Below are 25,828 nucleotides of genomic sequence, written 5' to 3' on the forward strand. Positions count from 1 at the left end.
TTGTTTGTAGTCTCTTGAGTAATACCTAGATTTCCATAGAAACAGATAATACATGACATGTACCCAGGAGATTCTGTAACAACATGCACAATTATAAACATTCTCAAGGAAACTATCTAAACCTTTTCCTTCGATGCAGTGTCACAATTTTGAACACAAATAAAAAGAATGGTTGCAATTTTGGGGACACTGGCATGGAATTTTTCTATTTTCAGTATCAGCAGAGGTGGTAATTCCCACTAGTACTGTCACTATTACAGAGTTACAGGCAGTAACTCTTAGTGCATGCCTGTGTGTACACACAAATAAAATACTGGAATGTAACTCAGCTCCCACGTACTATTGTTTTTCATTAAACCTTTTAGAATATTTTGCAAATGAGATCTCTAACATTTTTACAGAGAAGGAAACTGCATCTAAGAACTGATTTTCTGAAGGTCACTAAGAATGAAGGATAATAGAAAATAAGCAAAGCTAATTGCATTGGCATAATACAGAAGTCATGTCTCTCATGTTCTATTCAGAGCTCTATTCTTCAGGACAATCATATGTAAAGGTATGCCAATAAAATGAATAGGTAATAAAAGTTTAGCCTAACTGCAGTACCAACTGCATCCCAACAGTTATTCTGATGTTCTAAGTTTCCATGTTTCAACTGTTTACATTCCTTATTAAAAACTATTGGAGGACCCGTTGAGAGAGATGCCAGAAAGACAGCAACTTTAAAAAGAAGGATCTTAGCATGAAGCAAAAAAAATCATATGAACTATAAAAGCTACAGGCAGCCAATTATAAAGACAGATGCTGATGACCTAGGAAACTGTTTAGTGAGGGGGAGAAAAATAAAATTTAAAAAAATGTTATATCAACAAAACTCGTTTAAAAAGGAGGAGGGGGGTCATGAATTGAGAAATTCCTTTGATACCTGAAAACAGACACAGCAGGCAGACAGGGAAGACAAGTCTATAAGACAGCAGCAATACCATTAGGATGATGAGAACTACAGATCTGATTCCTATAGACCTGGAAGGAAAGACCTTTTTATCTCAATAGATTTAAACTGTGAACTTCACACCTGAGAAGTATGATAAGAACCAGGACTTGCTGACTGCTAAGGGAAATTAACAACTCCAACATAGGGAAAGAAAGACTTATCTGTACATTGCCCTATTTCACGATCTAAACTTTCTCACATTTGGGCTGTGCTTTGCATACATGGTTATAGAACTTAAGATTCATCTTAAGTTGGTTTGAGGCTACACATGGGAAATTCTGCATGGCTCTAACGCAGCAGCTCTTCACACTCTGAAGATGTGGTAGGTTATTAAGCCACTCTGCACACTGTATCCAAGGCTGTTATCACATTCCTCTTTCGATCATCTCTGAGTATTTACATTGAGCTTCTGAAATAAGAAAAGAAAGGAGGGCATAGGAAAATCAAGGAAACTGAGATACAATAATAACACGATGGAAGGTGACTAGTGGAGCACTTTGGAGGATACTCATTCATTATTCAGAATTTGAGAATTCCTTTGACACACTATGCACTACAGGCAGACACAAGAGGAATGGAAGTAAAAAAATAGAGTAAAAACCTGTTTATAGCTTAAGGCATGTTTTCATTTTCAGCTCTGCTTATATCAGCAGTTTGACTTCTATAAATTTTCTGAGAAGTCATAACTAATTAAAACCAAAGAAAATATATTGGAATGATTTGCATTTCTCATATTTCTAAAGTTAGAGCAGTTAATTTGTTTATGTGGGACTATATTGATACGCATTTCTGTTTCATTTCTCCACTGATAACTCTTTTATTTTTTTATTTTGTGCTTGTTTCAAAGATATTGCCAACGGGCTTCCTTTCCAGTTTAATGAGTAGCAAAAATGAAAAGCAACATAGCAGACTTTGGGGGCCTGAAACATAGTTGTTTGCTTGTGGGTTGATTTGTGAAATACCAACAGGTAGTAGCACTGAAAAGAAATGAAGAACCTATAGACTATGCACTAACATACCTACATGGTCATTCTCAGATCCAATTTTTTTAAATCAAAAAATGATCAAAGAAGTTCACAGGTCTGAGGAAGAAATATGTCTCTGTGGTATCTAGTCCTGGTTTTCTTTCCTTTGTACTCGTTGTAGAATTCCTTTTATTACTTTCATATGTTGATTCTGTGATAATACCTGCTCAGGCATTCAACCTCTTTACAGTAACAGCACTTCTATGGACTGTACTTAGAGTCAGCATGTATAATGCTAACTTTGCATTTTCTCAGATATTGTTTCTCTGAAGTTACAATTTGTCTTCTTTACAGGATGATATTTCATGGAAGGGCAACAGTAACTTGTAATACTACACAACCAGAGGGAGCTGCCACTTCCATGCAAACGAAGGCAGGAACCACGTAGCTGTTTCTCGCTTATGTTGAGTTGCAAAACAGGGGTTTCAACCTGACCTTTTTTAATGCCATTTCAGACACTCTAAAGCTACTAAGACATGGTCTGGTATCTGGCATGCTTATTTGCAACTTTAAAGCTCTAAAGTCAGCACACCTGCCTGCTACAGACATCTTGTGCAATATGGCTGGAGATAAGAATTTTGCACATATCAGGGAAGAGAGATAAACAGAAACTTCTGCAAGGTAGATCACACTGGGGTGGAATGAATTGACTCTCTGGAGGTTGCTCTCTTCCTAAACAACAGCAATGCCAAGAAAAATGGATTTTTTTTTTCACTCATTTTTGATCTGTGACACAGAAAAAATGTTAATTTGCATCACAGGCATGGGTGAATGAACACATTACAAATTTCATCTTATACAGATGCCATTGAACTCACTGTGCTCCAGATTTTATAGAAAATCAGGTCTCTACTTCTGTGCATATTAAAGCATCTTGTGGCATAACACTGAGAAAAAGGAATCTCCAGTGGGATAGTATCAGAAAAATGGCCTACCTTTGTTCCAGCTCTAGAATATTCTCCATCACTGGGCAATTTTCAAAAGGCCAGATCTTTGAGAAAAGTGGGCAGAGGGGAAAAATAAAACTGCAAATATTTTTGTGAAATGAAAGCTCTGTCCTGAAGAAATAAAAGCAGAGGAGAAAAAATGCTAAGCGTTCTCTAGGGAGTTGTTCTTCCTTGAAAGTAAGGTAAACTTTGTCTACTCTCAGAAGCTGGCAGCCTCAATTTATTAAAGTAACAGAATGTACAAATCTTATTGGCGGTGTTGGGTGAATGTACACAAACCCTTATCATTCAGGAATTTTACAATACCCATTGGAGCACCCATGCTAGACTGTATATCCTGTGGAAAAAAAAAATGCCACTGGCAAAACAATGCTTTACAGCACATAAAATCCATAAATGTCCTCTTGCACCTAAGTGAACTGTTCTCTGGGGCTTCAATCTTTTGTCAGCTCCCACAAAAGTGTTGTGTAACTTCTGAAAGAGGTCTCTAATAAGCAGCAAAAAAAAAAAAGAGGGAATTTATTTTTTAGACTCAGAGAGAGGGAGAGAGACTATGCAAATATGTGCAAAATAGTAACGGTTGGGGATATAACAATGACATATGCTCAAATGCATTTTCCATCAAACTAAAAAATTCTGACAAATATATCAACCATTCTTTAAGCATCTGGAAAAATACTACTATTCTTTCAGGGTAAAAGAAGTATAATTTTAAAATCCAGTACTTAGAAACAGCTCTAGTGAGAAGAAGTCCTATCATTTTTCCACTGATTCCCTAACAGAAGGTGGTTTTAGTCGCATATTGCCTTGGCAAATTTTTAATAAGAAATTCAAAAGCAGGTATTTCTGATTAGGCAAAAAATGTAAATTTGAGATATTACACACAAATTAAAAAAAAGCATTAAAAAATTATCTATGATAAGATCCTAAAAACCAAAGTGAGAAGAACACAGACAACAGTGAACTGAGTTATGTAGCATCCGAACTGCAACATAAAAGCATCTCCAGATTAAACAAGTATTTGACTGTTCAGGTTTTAATAGAAATTGTAACATTTTTCTGGACAGAATAAATTGTAAACAGCCCTGTTTTCATTAAAAAGCCTTCATGAGTAAAATTCCCAAACAAAGAAAAAGGCAACTTCCCTGGGTTTCCTCTCTAAAATTGCAGGAAATGATTACAACTTAATGCATTTTCTTTGTATAGCAAAGAAATTCTATTGCAGCTCTTGTTCTGTCTTGCTTACATGTGTACAGATAATGCATTATTTTGTTGTCTGTCCTCTTGTTCATACTTTTAGGCCTTTACTCTTTGAATAGTACTTTGTAAGTGCTCAAATAACAGCAAAGAAACTACTGTCACTTAGGGAAAAAAAGGTATCATATTCTGTCTTCTTCATTTTTTACTTTAAAATGAAACCTGTAAACACCAACAGAACCCAGAAGGTTAGTCAAGCAACTCTCAGGTTCTGCTGGACTGCATATTTGGTACGGCCCTGTGGCTGTCTCTTGACCTACACTTCCCTAAGGGTTTTAAGCTCTGCATTACAAGGGTGCACATTCAAAGGCTGGAGCTTTAAGATTGTGGATTGTTACTGAGTAAAGGCACAAGTTCAGGCCCAAGAGATAAAAGCTTAACTGTTCATATGATCAATTATCCAGACTGATGCTCTAATATCTATTTTCTCTGCTGAAGCCACAGAATATTATTGAACTGAATCATACATGTGCAGAAAGTGTATATTGCTTCAGTCTATACAGGTAGGTAGGGACAAACTGCAAAATCTTATGCTTGTGCAAGTCCTCTAGATTTCAGTCAAAGTGCACAGATATGAGCATTCATATATAAAGATCCAATTCACTGCTGTAGGGTCTTTTCATCTTGTAGCTCTACTGACGATAATGGAGTAGGTGAACATACATGCAATAGTGTACTTGGGCTCAAAGAGCAGAATTCTGTTGTTCCGAGTTATGAAAACAAGGGAAGAAAACCTCTACTGAGATTTTTGTGAAATGAAACCTTTGTCCTGAAGAAACAGGAGGATGCCTGAATACAAAGACAACTGTAAGAGAAACATAGCTTTGCAGTGACAGCTACCATTGACCACCTCTTTCAATGTGACATTGAGATTTTGCTTTTTATCATTCTGCAAAACATTACTGAAAACCCTCTTAGAGGCAATTGTTGTAGTTTTTTTTTTCTTTAAAAGACATAGCATAACAAACCAACAAATAAACCCCTCCAAGAATGCCAGGCTTTATAGAATTATTAAATCTAGAGGTAAAAATAGCAGCTATCTTGTGTTAAAAACATCCTGGTTCTTTTTAACAGACGATGCTCAAAAACATGAGTTTTCAAAAGTGCAAACTTGTCACAGACATAGAAAAGCCTCTTCTGCCCACCATCTCTCAGCTATTTCCTAGAATAGAAAGCAACAGGCATCCCATTTTTGAATAGGAATAGATGATAAATATGAAAGTTGTAAACGCTAGATAACTGGATATTGTGAATGCACAGGAAGTGCATTTTTTGCACTTTGATATTTTACATATAGATTGTATCTCAAAGAAAAGGTCCCAATGAAGAATAGTGTTTAAGCAGTACAATCAGAGGGTCATGCACCAAGCAAAATAGTGACAATGCTTTTGCTTTTAAGATAAATGTCATTATGATTTGAGTTACACTGTCATCGTGATAACTTTATGGGCAAATTGGAAAATGCACTTCTGGAGTCTGTCTGTGTAGAAGTTTTATGGGAGATGCTAGAGGAAGCGCATACCTACTTTTTGTATCTCCTTAGGTGAAAAAAAAATGTAATACACAATAGGCTTTTACCTTAAAGAACAACTTTTCCAGTTCCTTCCCATACTCCCCCCTACCAAATCCAAATTAGGATAGTTCAAACATTGCCTTCTGCTCATTGCTCTTGGGGAAGTAACAAGAAAGCAGCAAATACTTACTGCTGCATACTTATATCCAAAGCAAGACACTGCCACGTTAGAGATTTATGAAAAAGTCTCACCCTCTTATAAAACTCTGTAGGTAAATAAATTATGTTGAGATGCAGTCTTTAAAGTATAACACAGCATTTTCCATTGTATAAACATGTATAATATAGATCCTAATTAAAATCAGAAACATAAAATATCTACTTCATCATAACCAAAAATTTTAATAGAGTTATTAAAAAGAAATCTTGATGTAAGTATCTTGTACTGCAATTAACATGGCCATGATATCCCACATGAGATCACAGTCCAATACTCAGTGAATTTATTTGAATCTTAGACTCAAATAGAAAAACACACAATAGTACACTTCCTTTATTTCTGGATCGATCTTCTGAGTTTTGCTATAATGCTCCATCACGATCTGAGTGGAACTGATATACTAATCTGGGAAAGGGCGGGATCCATCACTTTAGGAATATTTTAATATATGAATTAGTCCTTCAAATATTATTAGTTTTTCAATATTGATATATATTAGATTGATCTTTTTTGGAAGCAGAATATGAGGGCCATGAATATAGTCTGAACAAATAGCATGACTTTTTTTTTTTCTTCTGTAAGTGCAGTTAGACATTGGAACAGATCCTTTAGGAAGATTATGCAGGCTTCTTCCCTGAAAAGTTTTGAAAACAGATAAAAAATATCTGTAAAGAGTAGTTTAAACATCACTGTATGTGCCGTATGTACCAATGATGGAGTTAATACTTCTCAATCAATACCGATTAAGTAGTGATCCATAAGATCTCTGAAGGTGTTCCAAAACATATGGCAAAAATATAACTGTGAAATAAAGCCAACACCCCACGCTTCCACACACGCATACAAACAAAACCACACAACACATACGTACACAAAAGCTCAAGGGGAAAGCTACAGACAAGTATTTAAAGCTTGCTCTCATTTTCATCAGGTTGCAAAATGGAAATCATGAGCCAATACTCAACAAATAGTAAGGCTGACTTTGGGCATTTTTGAAAAGGCTGAGTGGTTCTTTGATTTAAGAAATGTTCAGAAACACTTGGCTGGGTGACTTTGAAGGTACTTTTCTTTCTGCGCGTACCTGTTATGAATTTCTAATTGTACCTTTCAGATGTACTTTGTTAGGAAGGGCATGAAGCAACACACTCATCCAGAAAGCAATGAAGGAGCTGATTTTGTTATCATATCCATAAAAGTAAACATAAATTGAACTTTTTATGCTCCTAAATTCTTATTTTCTCCTTTAAGCAATAACTGGCAATAATCTCAACAGTACCCACTCAGTGCTATTCACCTAGAAATAGACCAATTGTCAACATTCTTTTCATTAATCCACTTTTTTAAAACATTCTTGATTGTATGAAGTATAAATGCTAAACTAAAATGGAATAAAAAAATAAAATGCAACATCTGATTATTCATAGTTTGTATCATGTCTTTGATATCAGATTGTTTAGCGATGACAGATTACAGATCCCCCCTTCTGTCAAGAAACACGCGGAAATTGTTCTGTTCAATGAGACAATCCAGACAAAATAGAGATTTGTGGTTGATTTACCTTCATTGTCCCTTAGAGTAAAGTTGGGATTCAAAGAAAGCCCTTCATCAAGGGAAAAATGGAATCTTGCCCCATTTGCAGAGTTATCTTTGTCAGTTGCAGTGACAGTCTGAATTACCTGAAATAAAAATTAACAGTGAATATGTTGAAATTTGAACTTGACCCAAATAGTACCTGACCTCAGCAGGATGTTCAAACTTAGCTTTTTTTAATTTTCTACTTGGCTGCTGCTAAATTCAACCAATGAAATGACTGGGTCATTAGCTTGATTTCTCTAGCATGAAATACCTTAGGAACCACACTTCAGAGCTAGGTGAAAGCATCTAAAGCATTTGTACTTTCTGACACTCTGATATGGTCAGGAGCCGGTACAGAGATTTTCACCATCTGCATTGCATCCCAGTAACTTTCAGAATTACAGTTTCACCTAAAGATCTGTTTTTATGGAGCCAAAATTCAGGCTGAACCAGGATGGTCTATGCAGAGCATCATCTACGTGTCCTCTCAATATCTGCATGCACTTCAATATTAGTTAGGAAAAAGAATTGTTTAACCAAAATGGCAGGTATATAATACCAGCTCTCTGTTGAAAATTCCTCTTAAGAATCAGTTTTTAATTGCTGGAGAACAGAAAATGAAGAACAGCAGCCACTCCTGGTTTTAGTTTGGTTTGCCCCAAAGGAACAGCATTAAATGTAGCAACCATGTGTGGGAGAGGTATATTTGAAAGGTGGGACCTTTGCCTTCGAAAGCGCTGGTGGTTTTTACAATTTACTTTCAACTAAAACTGAGTTAAGCTTTTGGAACGTGTGACCAAGCAATATTTCTACCTCTGCTGTCATTTTCATGCTGGGCCTGGAAGATCAAGTGCTAAAGTAGAATTTAATAAAAGTTGTTCTTGTGATATAGGCGGTGAAGCCCACACAGACTGCTGCACAGAACTGATAGACATCCTGAGGGAAACGGAAAAGGGGGAGGGAAAATGCTCTTTTTGTAAGAATTTTTCTGTTCAGTGTTCAGGTGCAGTCTGGCTGGACTGAACCTGAAGCATAAACAGTGCAGGCTCAAGTGATTTGGTCTGTTTTAAAACTAAAATACAGGACACAGTTCTCTATCTCCAGCCACATAAGAGAAGCTGAACAAATATATTTTAAAGAGAACAGAGTACAGTGCTTATTCCATTGCCAATGTACAATATGCATATTATATTGTCTATACACACCTGAGACAACTAACAATACTGTTGATAATTTCTGAGATTATAAACGTTTATCGTAATACGTTTTGCTGAACTGTAGCAGAATAAGATCCATCTGAAATGTCTATGATCATGCAGTTTACCAAAGTCTTGGTACGAGTGGTGAAAAAGTTTGACAAAAGCTTATTGTTCTCTGATGAATTTTGCAAAGGTGGCATATCTGTTATTGAAACAACTGCCATGTAAAAACAGAAGTATAAGATTATCCTAGATAGATATACTTAGTTAATAATGTTGAAATGCTATGAGGAAAGCAAGACCAAAAAAAAAGTTGATGGAAGAATATTTTCAAGACAATTAGTTTCTGTTATTACTCAAACACTAAAAATTCTGTTAAATACCATACATCGCTGTAAAAAATACAGACTTAAAAAAATATATTAATTTATTAAATATTGTTTATAAATCCTTGGTGGTTTTTATCAGTGAAATAGAAGTCATTTTGCCATGCACCTTCAGCTTTTATTTGACAGCCTAGTAGATAAACTTTCATCCTGTTGCCCTCCCATACATGAAAGGTTCAGTGACATTTTACAGAATTTTGCTTCAGGAGCATGTCATTTTGCAACAAAAATACCTTTGATCAAGACCTCGGTGCCACGGGACTTGTTTTTAAGATTAACTTTGAAACTCAACAAAATACACTTTCTGCATTCCCTGATTTCACACATGGATATTCAAGTATTCCCTGAATTCACCAATGTAAGTAAAATAGTGTATGTAGCACCAGAATGCATAGAAATCATGCTTTTCTACGTGAAAAATAGGCACTGTATGTGTAATAGGACAGGTCAAAAATATTTTTGACAGAACTTTTTTTAAAAATAAAGTTCACACTCTTTCAGAAAAGGCTCTCACTTTCTAAGGAAAACACATTAACTCAGAGGTGAAGAATAAAAGCATGAGTCCCCTTGTTACCCAAATGTACTGTTAACCCTTTTCAAATTAATAGGCTGACTAATTAGCAGGCATAAACATGCACCTTACCAAAGCTGATTAAAATAAAAATGCACATACAGAACCTCAGATGCTGTAAAGCTCACTTGAGAGCACTGAAGTGATGAAACTGAAGGGTTATGTATTTTTTTAAAGATAAGAGTTGGCAAGAAAAGAAAGAATTTAAAGAACAGAGAACTAATTGAAGAGGATAGAGAGCAGTTGCTAAATTCTATTCAGATCCTTTCCAGAACCGAATCAATAAACAAATAAATATATACAACAAACTTACAGCAGAGGTTGTAAGTATCCTTTCCAGCCAACATTGATTTCCTTTGCTATTAGAAATAACAGCATCCAGGGTGAGGTAGAAGTGAGAGTTCTCCAAGTCTGGATACCATCTAAGATTAAATCACAGCTGCTTTATCTACTTTAATATATAATATCTACCAGGTTTCACCTGGAAGCTGTTGGAGATATCTAGTTTTTCTTCTCATCAAGGCAAATGTTAAGGGAGTAAAGCTGTCACATCAGTGTGGAAATGGTCATCATCTCACAAGTATTTTCTGTTTGAGATGGCTTAGGGAGGTTCATTTAAACACTTAAGTCCTGAAGTTTTATTGCCCCCTTTTTTTAAAGTAAATAAATTGAGCTGTGGAAGGAAAGACAAGCTGGAGATAGAGGCTGTGCAATTAAATGATGCTGTGATATCCCTACACAGAAACCCCTTCTGAATATAAAACACACACAAAAAGTCTTCCAGTGACAAACTATTGTTTACTTTATGCTGCACATAATAAATTCAAAATAGATGAGTACAGGGCAGTACAGAGCTGGAGCCCAACCTCAAAGCACTAGTCAAGCAGAAGTGCCTAGCAGTACCTGTCAGAATTTGTTCTTCAGTGATAAAACTTATGAATCATTCTCACAAGGTGATGGATAACTCAGAATAAATACTGCCTTTTCAGTGACTCAAAACCATCCAGCTGGGCACGCTTTTTAGCATATGGAACGGTTGTCTTGTTCTGTAATCCTTCTTTATTTGTCCCTCCTTAATATTTGTTGATCACTTGTCATTTTCTTTCTTAAACCAGATAGTAAGATCTTCTGAGTAAAAGCCATGTACTTTTGTTTTGGTTTTGCTTTTTGTACAGTGCAATGGTATCACAACATTTTCTGAAGCCTTGCTATGCAATGCAAATAAAAATTAGTGCGTGTCATCTACATAATGGAGTCCTGTTAGTTTAAGAATACAACAGCGTGTTCATCCAGCCTTTCACATTAAACTACTGCTTGTAGAGTCCTTCATGGTAGCATTAATCTTGGGTGCTAAACTGCAATGCTACAGGGGTCAGGAGCTGTTCACACTTGCAACAATAGCTCAGAAAGAAATACAATGCTGACCTAAATCAGGAGCAAACGCTGTTATAGTAAAACTTATTTTACCCTTTAAACATCTCTCTCACAAACTTCCATTTGCAAAGCTACTACTAGAGAGTTCAACTTAGCTAATAAGAAACATTAGCTACTCAATGCTAATAATTGTTAAATTATATAATTTTAAAATATCAGAATATGTTGAAAGCAACTGCAAGTAATGCTCAAGAGATTTCATCATCTTTTTTTTAAAAAAAAATTAGTCTTTTGCAAGTTCTAATTCTATATTTGGCTTTATTTGAGGTTTTCAGAACATTATTTTTACTTCAATAAGCGTGTTAATGAGAGATATTGAGTTGATAGACCTACTTAGATTTTCAAACACTTTGAGTGATGAGTCTCAGTAAGAACAGACTGAAGAAAACTATGAAGACATAGATAACTACGCAGTCATGAGGTAAGCGGGAAGGTCCTTGCACAAATAATTGCTCAAAAGACAGGAGATGGAGTCTCTTCTGTAAATCCTCTGTTCCACAAGGAAAGAAAGTCACCGACGTTTCCTGTCAGTGGAATATGGTGCTGGGCCACTTGTTGCTCAGTATAATAACAAACAACTCATAAAGGGTATGAATGAGCAGCCCACCAAATCTACTTATGATTACTGAGTTGTTCAAGGAAAGAAAAAGGAAGGGTTGACACGAAAGACCTTCCAATATCCAAGTAATATCAAGACAGGTGAAATTCATTATACAGAGACATAAAGCCTTAACTTCACATAAATTATGATCTCTGAGCTCACCATTACTTTTAATGATATTGGTGTCATGGCAGGCAGTTTTTTGCATTCAGTGTTTACTAGTGGTTATAAAGCAAAGCCACTGTTAGAAATTGCTAGGAAAGGAATAGAGAACGAAGGAGAGATCATCATATACCATGAAGCATAAACTATGATAAGAATTATAAAACACTGCGTAGTTGCATTTTGAATCTTGATTCCTCATCTCAAGGTGAATGGAGAGGAACTGGAGAAAGTTTAGAGGAGGACAAGATGAATGATGAAAAGTCTAGAAGGGTTTTATTATGGCTTGTCCAAGTTAAGTAGGATTTTTCAGTCTGGACAAGAGATGGTGGAGGAGCAATGTGCTAGAGATTTATGAATGGCACAGGGATAATAAACAGGGATGAAGTGCTCTCTTGCTCTCTCTCTCCCCCAACACAAGAACTAGTAAGTATCGATTGAAGACAGCATGGGGAGATTAAAAAAAAAACAAAACAAACAAAAAAAGCCCCAAAAACACAAAGAAAAAAGAAAGAAGGTGGTAGGCCTTCCTCAAACATGCAATTAAACCGCAAAATTCCTTGCTCCGTGAAGTAATAGATATCAAAAGTTTATGCTTGCTGTAGGAAAAGCCAGTCAGATTCTTATGAGATGGTTATCAGAGGATTATTAAAAACACAGAAACCACACTTGGATCAGGAAATTATTTGCAAATGATCTGAGACCAGGGAAGTGCTAGGGGTAAGTATCATATACGCTTGCCATGTTCTTATATTGCTCTTTATGTGTCAGCTTTTGGTTACTGTTAGAGTCAAGATAACTTTGGTCAGCTTATAGTCTGACAAAACATAGCATTTTTATAGTCTCAACATTAACAATAGGAATATGCCACTACACATTTACATGGACTGCTTTTAAAGATTTGAGGAGAAAACTTTTATTACTACTAATATATTCCTCAGGAAAGATATGACTTCACAGTTGCAACTTACAATCTGTGTAATAATGCAAAACCACCACAGAGCGCTGGGTCAAAGTTCAAGGTACACAAAAAAGCAAAGGCACTTGGTAAAATTGTCAAACCATAGATTGCAATGAAATGCATCAATCACAGGAGCAGCAGCTGGAATGTGATTCTGATATTCAGTCTCAGTTCTACCCCTCCCCATGCTCATAGTTGTGAAAAACCTGCTCAACATCTTTTCTATAACAACCCTGCACAGACAAGGCCAGTCAACATGCAAAAAACGAGGATGGCAGCCAAGTTAACCAGTCATTTCTCTGAGCTGTATTTAAACCTTGCTACCATGTGGCACTTAGATGAGAGATGTTAAATCTGCTTCATCCATTTTGTTCAGGATAGTGACTTGTCAAATTTCCTTGCTTATCTGACAAGAATAAAGTTTTGCCTGTCTTTACTGAAGATAGTTCAGGTATTTTTTTTCAGCAAGGAAGATACATTGAACAAATTCCTAAATCTTTTCCCTTCAGCCTAATATAATTAAAAAGTTGAATCAAATGTGAAATATGAAAATGAAATCAGAAAAAAATATGACATGTGTTATCTGCATCAAACTTCTTATATATGTTACCTTAACAAATAAAGTAATTATTTTTCAGTGGGAGAAAGGTAACTGTGTTACCTGACCAGGCTTTGCATTCTCACAGACGACTACATCGTAATCTCTGGCAAGCTCGGGAGGGTTGTCATTGACGTCCAGGATTTTAACACCAACTGGAACATGGCTCACTAGCCCAGGATTGTCTGCAAAATACACAAGAGAGTGTTAAACCTTTTGAAATATTCAATATTCTGTGACATCCTCAATTTAAACATGATTTCTTCACACAATAACTGGATGAGAACTCGATACAGCTGCAGTAATTTAGGTAGTAAGATATTAAAAGATGTTTGCTGTGTTTCATTAACTGCTTTGAAAACTAATTTAAAAAATAGTGGAAAGTATGGCATGAGTCTTGAGTCAGTGTTGTATCATATCAATAAAAATGCAAGTTACTGCGGAACTGAACTGGGAGAAAGCTGTTGGAATTATGGCATTCTGTCACACTGTATGCTAAGAAATGATCAATTGCTTTGTAACGAATGTGAAACTGTTATCACAGTATTGAGTAAGATCTAATATGAAAAATATTAAACCTTTTTTCTTTTCTCAGTCCCTTAAAGAGTTTAGGAAACAAAATACCAAAGTAATAAAAAAATATGAATGCAGAGACATCTATAAACCTTTCCAAAGCTTGAGTTCAGCTTCCTCACAAGTTATTATTATGCTATTACATGAAGTAGTTAATGAATCTTGGTTTAGCAGTGACAAAACAGTAAGAAAACAATGTGTAAATAGCAGTGTCTAAGGCTACAATCTGTACTTGTGTGAGAGTTCACCCTCAAAAAGAGTTCACCCTCAAAAAGTTCAATAAATAGAATGTTTTCAGTAAGAATACGCTTTGCAGTGGAAGCAAATATTAATCCATGACTCTCTTGTTCTTACTACTGCATACTAAGAAAATTTTATTTTGTTGAAAGAATTATATGTTAAAACTTTTTATAATTAGCTAAAATAAATCTTCTGAGGTCTGTATAAGTATCAATGGGTTAGATGACAAACTTCATCTTACTTTCACTAATTAAATGAAACTATCAGTAGAAGACAGCAAAGTCAATATTTCAAACGCAACAAGATGGAAGAATGGGTTCTTACAGACTGACATTTTAAAAGTGCATATCCCTGTGCGTGCTCATGAGAAGGAAAAAAAAGAGAAACATTAATACCCTAAACCTCATTCATCTTGGTTATTTTGATCTTAATTAATCCACATCATGTTTCTGTCAAAAAGGGTCATTTGTGAAATGCCTTCGATTTGTAACAGCTTTAATGACGTCTGCTCAGAATCCTGAAAAACATTGATTAGATACATATTTGTATTCAAAGCTACCAGTAATGTAGCCTCCCAATGAAAGAATAATTGAGAATGTTGAAGTTTCTTTTGACAAAGTGAGAGATTTATCCTTCTTTCTTTTCACTTGCGATACTAGTCAAAGAGCCTGGGATTTAGAAGTTCTCTTCAGATTCTTCACATTCTCTTTTTAACTAATACATCTATGTTCACCTGATAATTTTAATTCATTTTTGAAACTTGGTCAACTATCCCCATAAAATGGGAATAGAAAGGAGATCAAACCAGTCAACAGAAAAGAACGACTTAGATAATATAGAAACCTCTATTCCCAATTAACTTTAGCATTAGAAGTTATAAGAACACATTTATAGACTTGCAAATTCCATTTTCTTGCTGAAATTTTCCTTGACTCTTGGTATTTTGAGTTTTACCCCAAAACTACTAGTATTGTTATAGCAGATGAACTAAGGTACTAAAGTAGGCTCTCTCAATTGTGTTTGTGGAAGACTAAGGCTTTCCATTGCTGCCTAGAAAACACTTCTAGTGGAAAACTTGGAGGAATGTCAAAATCCTAGGACCATATGAGGTGAAGGTGAGGAAGAATGACACTTGGCTGTTCACTAAGCACTTGGGAAAAAAGAACCATTCATCTGCCTTTACTCTTATTATTGAAGGAAACAATCTTCTCTCCAGCAGACCCTTGGAGAGAAGGGTCCCATACCTCAAGGAGAAGTATAAGTATTAACACAAAAAGACATGTGGGCCTTCCCTAGCGGTAGGTAGATCAGTCATGAAATTGTGCAGAACAGCACAAACGGCAGAGATTGAATATTTCTTATTGCTCAATGAAATGTATCTTAAAAAATCATTTAGGTAACTTTCTTTGTCAATGTCATCAGACTATCCAACTACAAAAATCCTGTAATAACAATTACAGAACATAGTATCTAGCAATAGGTGATCTAGAGATGATCTACAATTCAAAGGTTCTTTGTTCTTGAGACTTTGTACAGGAGTACAGTTTGTGAGGTGCGTGAACTAGAATGTGGTGTAAATTAAAGGAAGGACACAAAGCAGACAAAGAGAGACCACAGAAAAGCCCAGAAAGGAGATGAACGGCAGAGATCACAGTAAAGGGTTAAGGATGAATAAATCCATTTAGGAATGGATTCATAAACTATAATGAAGGAACTGAAGATTATAATACTAGAGAAATCCTAAAAAAGCTTTTGCCAGAAGTCAAAAAAGTTGTGATTATCAGACAATCATAGTATCACCGAAAAATCTTAGTTGAAAGAGATTTCTGGAGGTCACTGGTCCAGTCCCTAGCTCAAAGCAGGGCCATCTTCAAAGCTGTAAGGGGGCATAATACATCTAAGAGGAAGGAAGAAAAAAGCTGGAAGAGCACAGGGCAGTGGGTACCAGAGACAGAGAAGGTCTATCTGTAGGTCTGGCATGTTTGCAATAGTTACTGGGAAAGGAAAATCAAACTTTTTAGTCCAATGTGTGGCAAAAAATAATACATATTTTTGTTTCAGTACAGTCTATCAGACCTCTTTGCCCCATATTGAATGCATCCTTTTGTATGCCTGTCACTACTACCCAGTGTGGTCTTACTCTAGTCTGTAAGATTTGCATTATTTTCACAGAGATTTCATGGAGATTGCGAGAATTTACCTTTATTTGTTCTGCAGCTACTTTGCAGTACAAAGAATTCATAAATAGCTTACCAGTTCAAAAGAGTTCTTAATGCCAAGGTATTATTAGCATCTTTCTGGAAGCAGTTACCTCATGGGATCGTTGACATTTGCAGGCAGATTTCCATACTGACAGCCTACTCACTACAAAATGCTAATAAGGAAAGTACTAACACAACTTACCAAAACAGTCTTGGAAGTTTGTCAGATTGTTTATACTACATAGATGTGCAAGTAAGGTGATAGCACAGTTTATAACAGGGGGAAGAGAATGAGAATGAATTAAGAGGGATGTTACAAACTTTTTTTTTTTAGGTTTGGTTTTGATGTTTTATTAATAAAAGTGTAGATAATCCCTGATCTTTTTCAGGTGTACAACTCACCTGTAATCTCCAAATCACTCTAATAACTGGTCCTTTTATTAGTAGATTTCTGTTAATTATGCAAATTTCTTGCAGCAATTTGGCAGATTTCCGGTTTTAAGATAATCAGTGCTGATGTATATTTCAGGCCTGCACATTATAAACCAGCCAGACCTATTCTGTGTCCTATTAGCATTCTGCCTCAAGAGTAGATTTTTCAAAGTGAATGCTCACTGTTTTAAGGGATAACTGAAGCAGAAACATTGCTCTGATTCACCTACGTTAGGGACTTGTTTTCTTATGGTTGAGACTTTTCCCAGAATAAACAGTTCTTCTGCCAGAATACTAAATATCTGTTCAGTGAATCAATTTCATTCACTATCAGCCCCTCTACCAAAAAGCCCTCTGCAAACTGACAGAAGTTCCCATCAACAGCCAGTCTGGAGTCTTGAATCTTTTTTTCCATTAATTTCTGTGGGCAAACTTTAAAACTCTTAAAAAGAAGAAAGCTTCTTTTTAACACAGCTACTGCTGTCTGAGACTTCCTGTTCTTATGAACACAATTTCCAAGGGCTTTATGAAAATAAATTCTGCCTGAATATCATTCAGAATAACAGTCCTGACATCAACAGTCTTTTATGGTATTCTTTTTTGTTATTTGTTTGTGAGGTTTTTTTGTTTGTTTTTCTTTTAGGTTAGACTGGTATAGTCAGTTATTACTATGAAAGCTGAGTGAATAATTTAACCCGGAGACAGCCTGAACCTCTTTTGAAAGGGAGAAAAATTTTACAAAAAAAATTGAATTACTTCACACGCTTTCATGACCTAGAACAAAAATCTTCACCTAGCTTAGGATTAGATTGAATTTCTATGCTTTTGCATCATCAATATTAAATACTGACCTTAATCAGTACAATAAAAATTTTTTCTTCTCATTTTGACACCTTTTCAAGACCTCATGAGGCTAGCCAATACTTAGGATGTTCATGTAACTATCTATTCTGGTACATTTTTAAAGATAAGTAGAAAATACTCATTACACTTCTCTAATAATTATTAGTTTTGACACATTAGAAGACTAAACAGATCTAGGAAGGATAAAATATACTACAGAAACAACTAAAATGGTGGAAGAATGTCTGGTACGTAAATGAGAGTGGTAATATTCAGAAAATACTGGGTTTAATTCAGGATGGTGTATATGTGATAAACCAAATTTTTTAGCAAGGAGAAAATTCTGCAGAATCTAGTAATAAGTGTATTTTTCTCTTCTGCTTTTTTAAGGTAGTGTGTACTTTTAAATATTGTTACCTGAAGTTGGCTAGAAAATGTGGGGTTTTTTTCTTGTAGCAAAACTTGACTTTCACTGATGAACACAAGCCTGAAGGCACTGACCACTTCTCTTGGATCATGCCAGTAGTGGTAGCAGTAGTAGCAGAAGGAGCAATACTGCAGCTCATAGACAATGCTGGTGCTTACCTCCTGAGAAGATCAAGCCACCACAAATATACTGGTTCTGCGGCCAGGAATGTCCATTTTGAAATTCTGGTACTAATCCACAAAGCCCTAAACAGGAAGTGTCATGTGATCCCAAAGACTGTCTCTTCTTTGAGGACACACCTTAGTAGCCAGGAAAAGCCATACCCTACACCATCGTCAGATGACAATGTAGGAATATTTTCATCATATCTTTCCCCAAAGAAGCAGAGAAGAAAATCCATCATGCCTAGAAGACAATGGCTAAACCAAGATGAATGGGGATATTGGCATCGAACCTGGAACTGGAAGCATCAATTCTTTAGTGGGATGGAGAACTAGCCGCCTTTTGACAACTGGGGTTTTTTTTTTAACCATTTTGTGTAGGCTTTCCTTATTGCATTGATAAATATATTTAAAAGATTCTCCTACAAATCAGTCTAATGTGATTTTATGGTCTACCAGTAGCTGACTTACCGAGGCTGAAAATAAACTGTGTATCACTGGAAAGTTTGGACAGGGTAGCAGTATTGTGACTAGCTCTTACACTTAAAAATGTATCAGTTTGTCACTAATCCACGCGTGAAACAGTCTTAAAACTCAGGCCTCGTAGTTTTTAAAATCTACTTTAATCTGGTCCACATTTAGGGAACTAATTTAATGGTAGATTCTGTTTCTTGGAAAAAACCCCCAATTGTTACCAATGCCAAAACTCTGAAACTGAGCTAGCAGGCAGAATACAAGTGAGATCAAAGATGAAGAATGAATGTGATTTTTTTTTCTTGGTGAGGGAAAGGCTTAAGGTAACACTTTAATTTCTGGTTCTGTAATATATTGATAATCATAACTGTAGTAAAACAATACATAAGACAAAATTTCCCTGGACTGATGTTAAAAAAACGGAGTGAATTTCATTATTTATGTGTAATCTGTATTGTTAAAAAACCCATTGGTTTTGAATAAAAAATTATACACTGAAAATCACTATGAGGAATTTTTATATTTAGTGTAACAAAAAATTCACTTCAAGGAAAAACTAAGCAAAGCCAGCAACAAACTCTCACTGGTATCAAACAATCGTCTTGGTGTCCACCAGATATAGTGGGTTAGGAGATTATAACACTATAACAGCACTTTTTTCTGATTTAGATTACTTTCCATTAGATCTTGAAAAACGTTCCTTTTTCTAATGACACAAGTCATTAAAGTTATTCTTTATTATGGGAAAAAGTTTCAAGTGTGAAAATAAAATGCCATCCATTCTTGTTCTTTTCTAATTCTTTCAATTCTGTATGTCAGGAAGATTTTACTCCATAGACTTACTTCCTTCAGGCCATGCATATGTTGTTTTCATGTGTTTCAAAATAAACAGAAATGAATGTGTACTTTTTTATACTTTCTGTATAATAAAGCAGTGTGCCTCTTAATACCATTAACAGGTTTGTTCTGTTTACTGTACTTCTACACTCCACTGTCTTCAATTTTCATTCTCCATATGACAGTCTCATATAGTGCTATCAGAAGTAATATATATTTTAATCTCTTACCAAAATCTTAAAAATGTCTTTTAAGCTGCAATGCAACCATAAAACATGAAAAAGAACTGGCAAATTCTTTTCATAACTTGCTGTTCACTGATTGCAATAGGAGATGGCAATACCCCTGTACATCTAAAGAAAAGATATAGCTATATCTCACTATTAATATATTCTTTATATGTTTATTTAATGTAATTATACTGATTCAATATTTATTCAAAATCTCAAGGGGTCTTATATGTCTTATATGCAAATTATCATTTCTCTCTGTGCATCCTGTTTTCCTCTGAACTGGATAACTATATCTTCCTGGTTTTTTTTCTGTTTGTACCAAAACTCATTGATGAAAAAACTGTTTATGTTGTAATTAGAACATGCACTTTCATGTTTTTGCCCAAATTTTTGCAAGCTATCTGTTCCAATCTCTTATTCTTGTGAGCTGCCCTGTCTTTTCACATATTTTAATTCTGAACAGGGTTTATTTGCCTTCTATGAAAACATCTCTGAAAGTTATTTCTTTGTGCAGATTTTGTAACGACTGCATTTTCCTGCGATCCTTTCAATACCACGTAACAGGGTACTGTCATTTTGTCAATGAGATACTGTTTTAACTCAACACTTTGGTATCTTATTCTCTGAAGCTACTATGAGAAATACGCATGGAGAAGAAAATACAGAAGACATATGATATGACATCTAATTGCATCTGATAGCCTTGGAGACCTTTGTTTTGTCTGTAAAATCAATTGCATAGTCATGTCTCTTAAGAGTTTTGATTTCTAAAGCACTGGGCTATCAAAGCTCTGTACTTGCAGCATCCTTTCATGTGGTCATTTTTTTCCATCACTTGCTAGCATTCCTTTAAGTCTGGGGGAGCTGACAGAATCTGGCAGGTACCCTATTACTTCAGTTCTCCTGTTCTCCACAGCCTCTCCACACCTTTACATATTAGGAACTCTTCATGGACCTTTCAAAGATCAGTTTGTGCATTTACTGCATTCAAGTTGGTCCTCTAGGTAAACAGTGGGAAATATGCTTTTCCATTCCCAGCCATTGCAGAGCATTTTGGAGACATTCAGGAGCACCACACCTTCATCCAAAAAAGATTGGTAATCTAGTAAACCCAGAAATCTATTTTACATACCGATATACTTATCAGCTGCATAAGAGAAATATGTGAAAAAATCCCAAAAGAAAGTATTGGGATCTAAACCTCTGAAATATAAACGTTTGGATCTTCCCAGAAATATAACACTTATCTTGTTTTCAAAAACTCATTTTTCTTATTACAACAAGAGATATTCTTATTATCCATCTAAATGTCCAGTACTTCATGAATCCCTGTAATCTCTGGATGTTAACATCATCTGAAAGCCCTATCTAGAAGCTGGTTTGCTCTGTCTATTGAGCAGATTTTGAACACAGTTCAGTTGTTAGAATTAATATCTAAAAGGAGCTTCCTGACACAGTCTTCCTTGCTGTATTTCCAAGCAGAAATTTCTAGTGAAAGCTATAGTCCTCACTTTGATTCCAAATCAAGACATTCTCTGATTCCTTCAATCATCAGTGTCTATTTCTCCCTGCAGTTTTTATTTCTTGCTATTGAGCACGAAGACTTCAAGGATACTATTATTTGTCCTATTTGCAGCACTGCTTTGAAAACTTAGAAGTACCTGTTTATTTTTGTAACTGAAATTGGCTTGGAAACTGGCAGAAGTCCATCCATTTATATTTTGGTGTCACCTTTCTCTTGCAGGGACTGTTATTTGGGGTTTTGCTGTTATTGCCTTTGCTTTTGTTATCAGAACTGCTATATGCTAGACAGAAACCTTAATTAAATCACCCACAATTATTTTTAAAACCACCTATTTTCTTTCAGAATAAAACATTATTTGTGAGAAATAGTTCTTCTTTTTCTTCACTACATTCAACACACAGTTCCCAATATCACAAAATCACAGAATGGTTGAGATAGGAAGGCACCTCCATAGATCAGCAAGTCCAACCACCCCGGCCCCAATTTTTGACCAAACCCACAGTAAAAACATTTTTCTTATGTTTAAATGGAATTTTCTGTATTTCATTTTGTGCACATCGCCGCCTGTCATTTCACTAGACACCACTCAGATGAGACCTTTCCTCATCTTTGCTTATCTTTACTTTTTACTTCTTTACTCCCCCTATTAGGTGTTTAAATACACTAATAAGCTGCTTCCTGAGGCTTCTCATCTCCAGGCTGAACAGTCCCAGCTCTTTCAGCCTCTCCTCTTATGACAGATACTCCAATTCTTAATGATTTCATGGCCCTTCATTGGACTTAGTCCAGTTGCTCCATGTCTCTCTTGTACTGGGAAGCCCATATCTGGACACAGCATGGATGTGTGGTCTCCACAGTGCTGTGTAGAGGGGATGGTGCCCCTCCCTCCAGCTGCTTGCAACACTCCTCCTCATTCACTGCAGGATGGAGTTGGCCTTCTTTGCCACAAGGAGACACTGCTGGCTCATGTTCAGCTTGCATCCACCAGAGTCTCCTTCTCCAGCTTGTCAAGATCCACCTGGATGGCAGCAAGACCCTTTACTGTACTAGGGCATTACCCTAGTTTTGTGCCATTTGCAAACTGGCTGAGAGCGCACTCTGTTCCATCAACCAAGAAGAAATTAAGCAGTATCGCACCCGGTATCAGCCCCCAGGGGTACTCCACTAGTTACTGGCCTCCAGCTGCAATTTGGGATGCTGGTCACAACCCTTTAAATCTGCAATTTAAGACAGCTTTCAATACACTTCACCATTCTTTTATCTAGTCCGTACTTCAATGTGTCTTGTTCTTACATGAGTTTCTCTCAATCTTCCTAAATTTTTAGCAGCTAGGGAGGTTATTTGTGAATCTGAATCACCTCCCTATCATTGTGTGCTATCATTACAAAGAATTTCCACTCCCAAAGGAACAACCTTTCACTATGACTGTATTTCTTTCCTCTAACACAGTCTTTCATCTGTTATAAAACTTAAAGTTTTAACCATAAAGTTATAAAACTTGGTCTGTATTTTCCTATTTCCATTACTCTTATAAAAAACTTGGTAGAAGCCTTTAATGGAGCTAAGCAAAATGTATCTCACTCATCTTTCAAATACTCTTTTATAATTTTTTCAAAGACTTAAAACATGTTGATGAAATGTGAATAATTCTATCTGAAACTGTATTTTAAAATCCTATTACCATCAATTTGTAGTACTTCCCCCTGCCTCAAACATAGTCTGTAGATGCTTCAGTATGAAATAAAGTATTATTTTATCATCTTTCTTATTCCCTAATAACATAAGGACTTCTCAGGAAGTACTAGTACTGAAACAAATAGAGCAGCAGCTTCAGTGGTGTGCCCTGGCATTATAGATTTACTTATCTTTCCAACCCCAACTTTAACAGTAAGAAAGGCAATGCAAGGGAGGGAAAAAAAAATAAATCTTTGTTTTCCTGCAACAAGTTACACCTACAATGGAGAATTCTAAGTGGATTGCCTTGAAAAAAAAAACCTTTTCAACCTCATCATTCTATTCTCTTTTAGTTATAAACATAATCCTTCTCCATTCCCCACTCCATTCTCTCATCATGGTACATGCATTACCACTCATTTGACTATGTGAAATAAATAATGTGTAGAAATCTATATTGGAGTTTAATGCTATTGAGATTTATTTCTGCAAAATAATTACATTTGGATGGCTTCCCAAAAAGAATAGTTACTACTCCTTTTTTCACTATGCCCCAATGTGGCTTTTAAATCTTAATACAAATTAACAGTTACTATGCACCTGCTTATGATTAGGCTTAAATTACACTTTTTTTCATGCTGCACTGAAATAACGCATATGTGAAGATACTGAAGTGTCAGTGGTTACCTTTTTTAAAGGGCTAACCATAAAACTTTAGATTTCACTATTTATAATAGTAATTAACTTAGATCAAAATGTCAATTTAGTTGTGAAAGCAGCTACAGTAATAAGAAACAATTTGTTATCCTTATAAAATATGTATGTGCTATTAATTCTGTAGCATGTGTTAGTGATGTAGCAGCAGAACAGATTCCATTTTAAGGCAGAGGTGATACAGAGGAAAGCAAAGGAGCTCAATAATGTCAGTGGCACCTGTTAAAGGTAGACCCTGTATTGCATCAGCTGGCAATCACAGAATACATCAAAAAAGAAAAAAAGGAAAAAAAAAGAAAAAAAGAAAAAAGAAAAAAAGAAAAAAAGAAAAAAGAAAAAAAGAAAAAGGAAAGGAATATACATGAAAGCAATTCACAGTTTTGATAAAAATCACTGCCACTGAAAGACAGTATCATGAACAGTACTTAGCAGGACTGGATTTATTGATCCAAGTTGCGATTTTCTTTTTTCATCTAGTTCATTCAGTTTTTTAACATTAAAACACCAAAAATAAACACCTTGTAATAAAAAGGTTATTTTTTTATTTTTAAAAAATAAATATTTTTAAAAAAATTTTTAAAACTCTTTTTTCTGAAGTAAAAATACTTATCTGGGACTACTCAGTCAGACATTTCTTGATTGTTGCAAGGCTTATTGTTGCAAGTGACTTGTTTCAAGTGACTGCACCAGTGGACAAGGGAAGAGCTATGAGTGTTGTCTATCCAGAATTCTGTAAAGCCTTTGATACGGTCCCACACAACATCCTTCTCTCTCAATTGGAGAGATTTGGATTTGATGAGTTGACTATTCAGTGGATGAGGAATTGCTTGGATGGTCACATCCAGACAGCGGTGGTCAACAGCTCAATGTCCAAATGAAGAGTGATGACAAGCAATGTCCCTCAGGGGTCCATACTGGGACTAGTATTGTTTAATATCTTCATCAATGACATAGACAGTGGGATTGAGTGCACCCTTAGCAAGTTTGCAGATGGCACAGAACTGAGTGGTGCAGTTGACACACCTGAGGGACAGGATGCCATCCAGGGGAACCCGGACAAGGTCAAGAAGTGAGCCCATGTGAATCTCATGAGGTTCAACAAGGCTAAGAGCAAGGTCCTGCACCTGGGTTGGGGCAAGCTTCAGTATCAATACAGGCTGGAGCATGAGAGGATTAAGAGCGTCTCTGAGGAGACGGACTGGATGAAAAGCTGGACATGAGCGAACAAAAAAGCCAACCGTATCTTGGGCTGCATCAAAAGGAGTGTGGCCAGCAGGTCGAAGGAGGAAATTCTACCCTTCTGCTCTGGTGAGAACCCACCAGGATTACTATGTCCAGCTCTGGAGCCCCCAAGATAACAAGGACACGGACCAGCTGGAGTGGGTCCAAGAGATGGCCAGAGGGCTGGAACACCTATCATATAAGAACAGGCTGAGAGAGTTGGGGTTATTCAGTGTGGAGAAGAGACGGCTCCAGGGAGACCTTATTGCAGCCTTTCAGGACATAAGGGGGCTTGTAAGAATGAATGTTTTAGCATGGCCTGTTGTAACAGGACAAGGAGTAACGGTTTTAAACTAAAAAAGGAAGGTTTATACTACATATAAGAAAGAAATTTTTTATGGTGAGGATGGTGAAACACTGGAACAGGTTGCTCTGAGAGGTGGTAGCAGCATCATCCCTGGATACATTCAATGTTGGGTTGGATGGGGATCTTAGCAACCTGATATAGCCAAAGATGTCCCTGCTCACTGCAGGGGTTTTGGGCTTGACCTTTAAAGGTCCCTTCCAACACAAACTATTCTAAGATTCTATGATTAACTGAGGCAGTGGAAATTCATCAGACTTTGAGGCCTTTCAAATCCACAGGCAAGTATTTATGGTATCTTAACTTAGCAATTTGCCTATTAAAAGGTCACAGATGTACACTGAAAATCAGCAACTAATAGGTACCTGTCATAAGTTTATATTGGCATATTTAACATGCAATTCACTAAAATAGGATAATAGCAGATACAAGAAGGAAGGATGAATTTCTGAGCCTACCATATAGT

The 25,828-nt window shown here is 36.1% G+C and overlaps 1 protein-coding gene across 5 annotated transcripts in view; it reads right to left on the reverse strand.

The window, feature by feature from the left end:
- CDH18 (cadherin 18, type 2) overlaps window positions 1–25,828 on the reverse strand; it is a 522,827-nt gene that overhangs the window by 11,653 nt on the left and 485,346 nt on the right. For all 5 annotated transcript variants that reach the window (XM_014941039.1, XM_014941041.1, XM_014941037.1 and 2 more), the window contains 2 exons: window positions 13,507–13,628; window positions 7,515–7,632 (listed from right to left, as the gene is read on the reverse strand). In XM_014941039.1, the coding sequence (XP_014796525.1) occupies window positions 7,515–7,632; window positions 13,507–13,628 (240 nt within the window). The remainder of the gene's footprint in view (window positions 1–7,514; window positions 7,633–13,506; window positions 13,629–25,828) is intronic.

This window comes from Calidris pugnax, unplaced genomic scaffold, assembly GCF_001431845.1.
Source record: "Calidris pugnax isolate Ruff unplaced genomic scaffold, ASM143184v1 scaffold8, whole genome shotgun sequence".
In the NCBI taxonomy this organism is placed as follows: domain Eukaryota; kingdom Metazoa; phylum Chordata; class Aves; order Charadriiformes; family Scolopacidae; genus Calidris; species Calidris pugnax.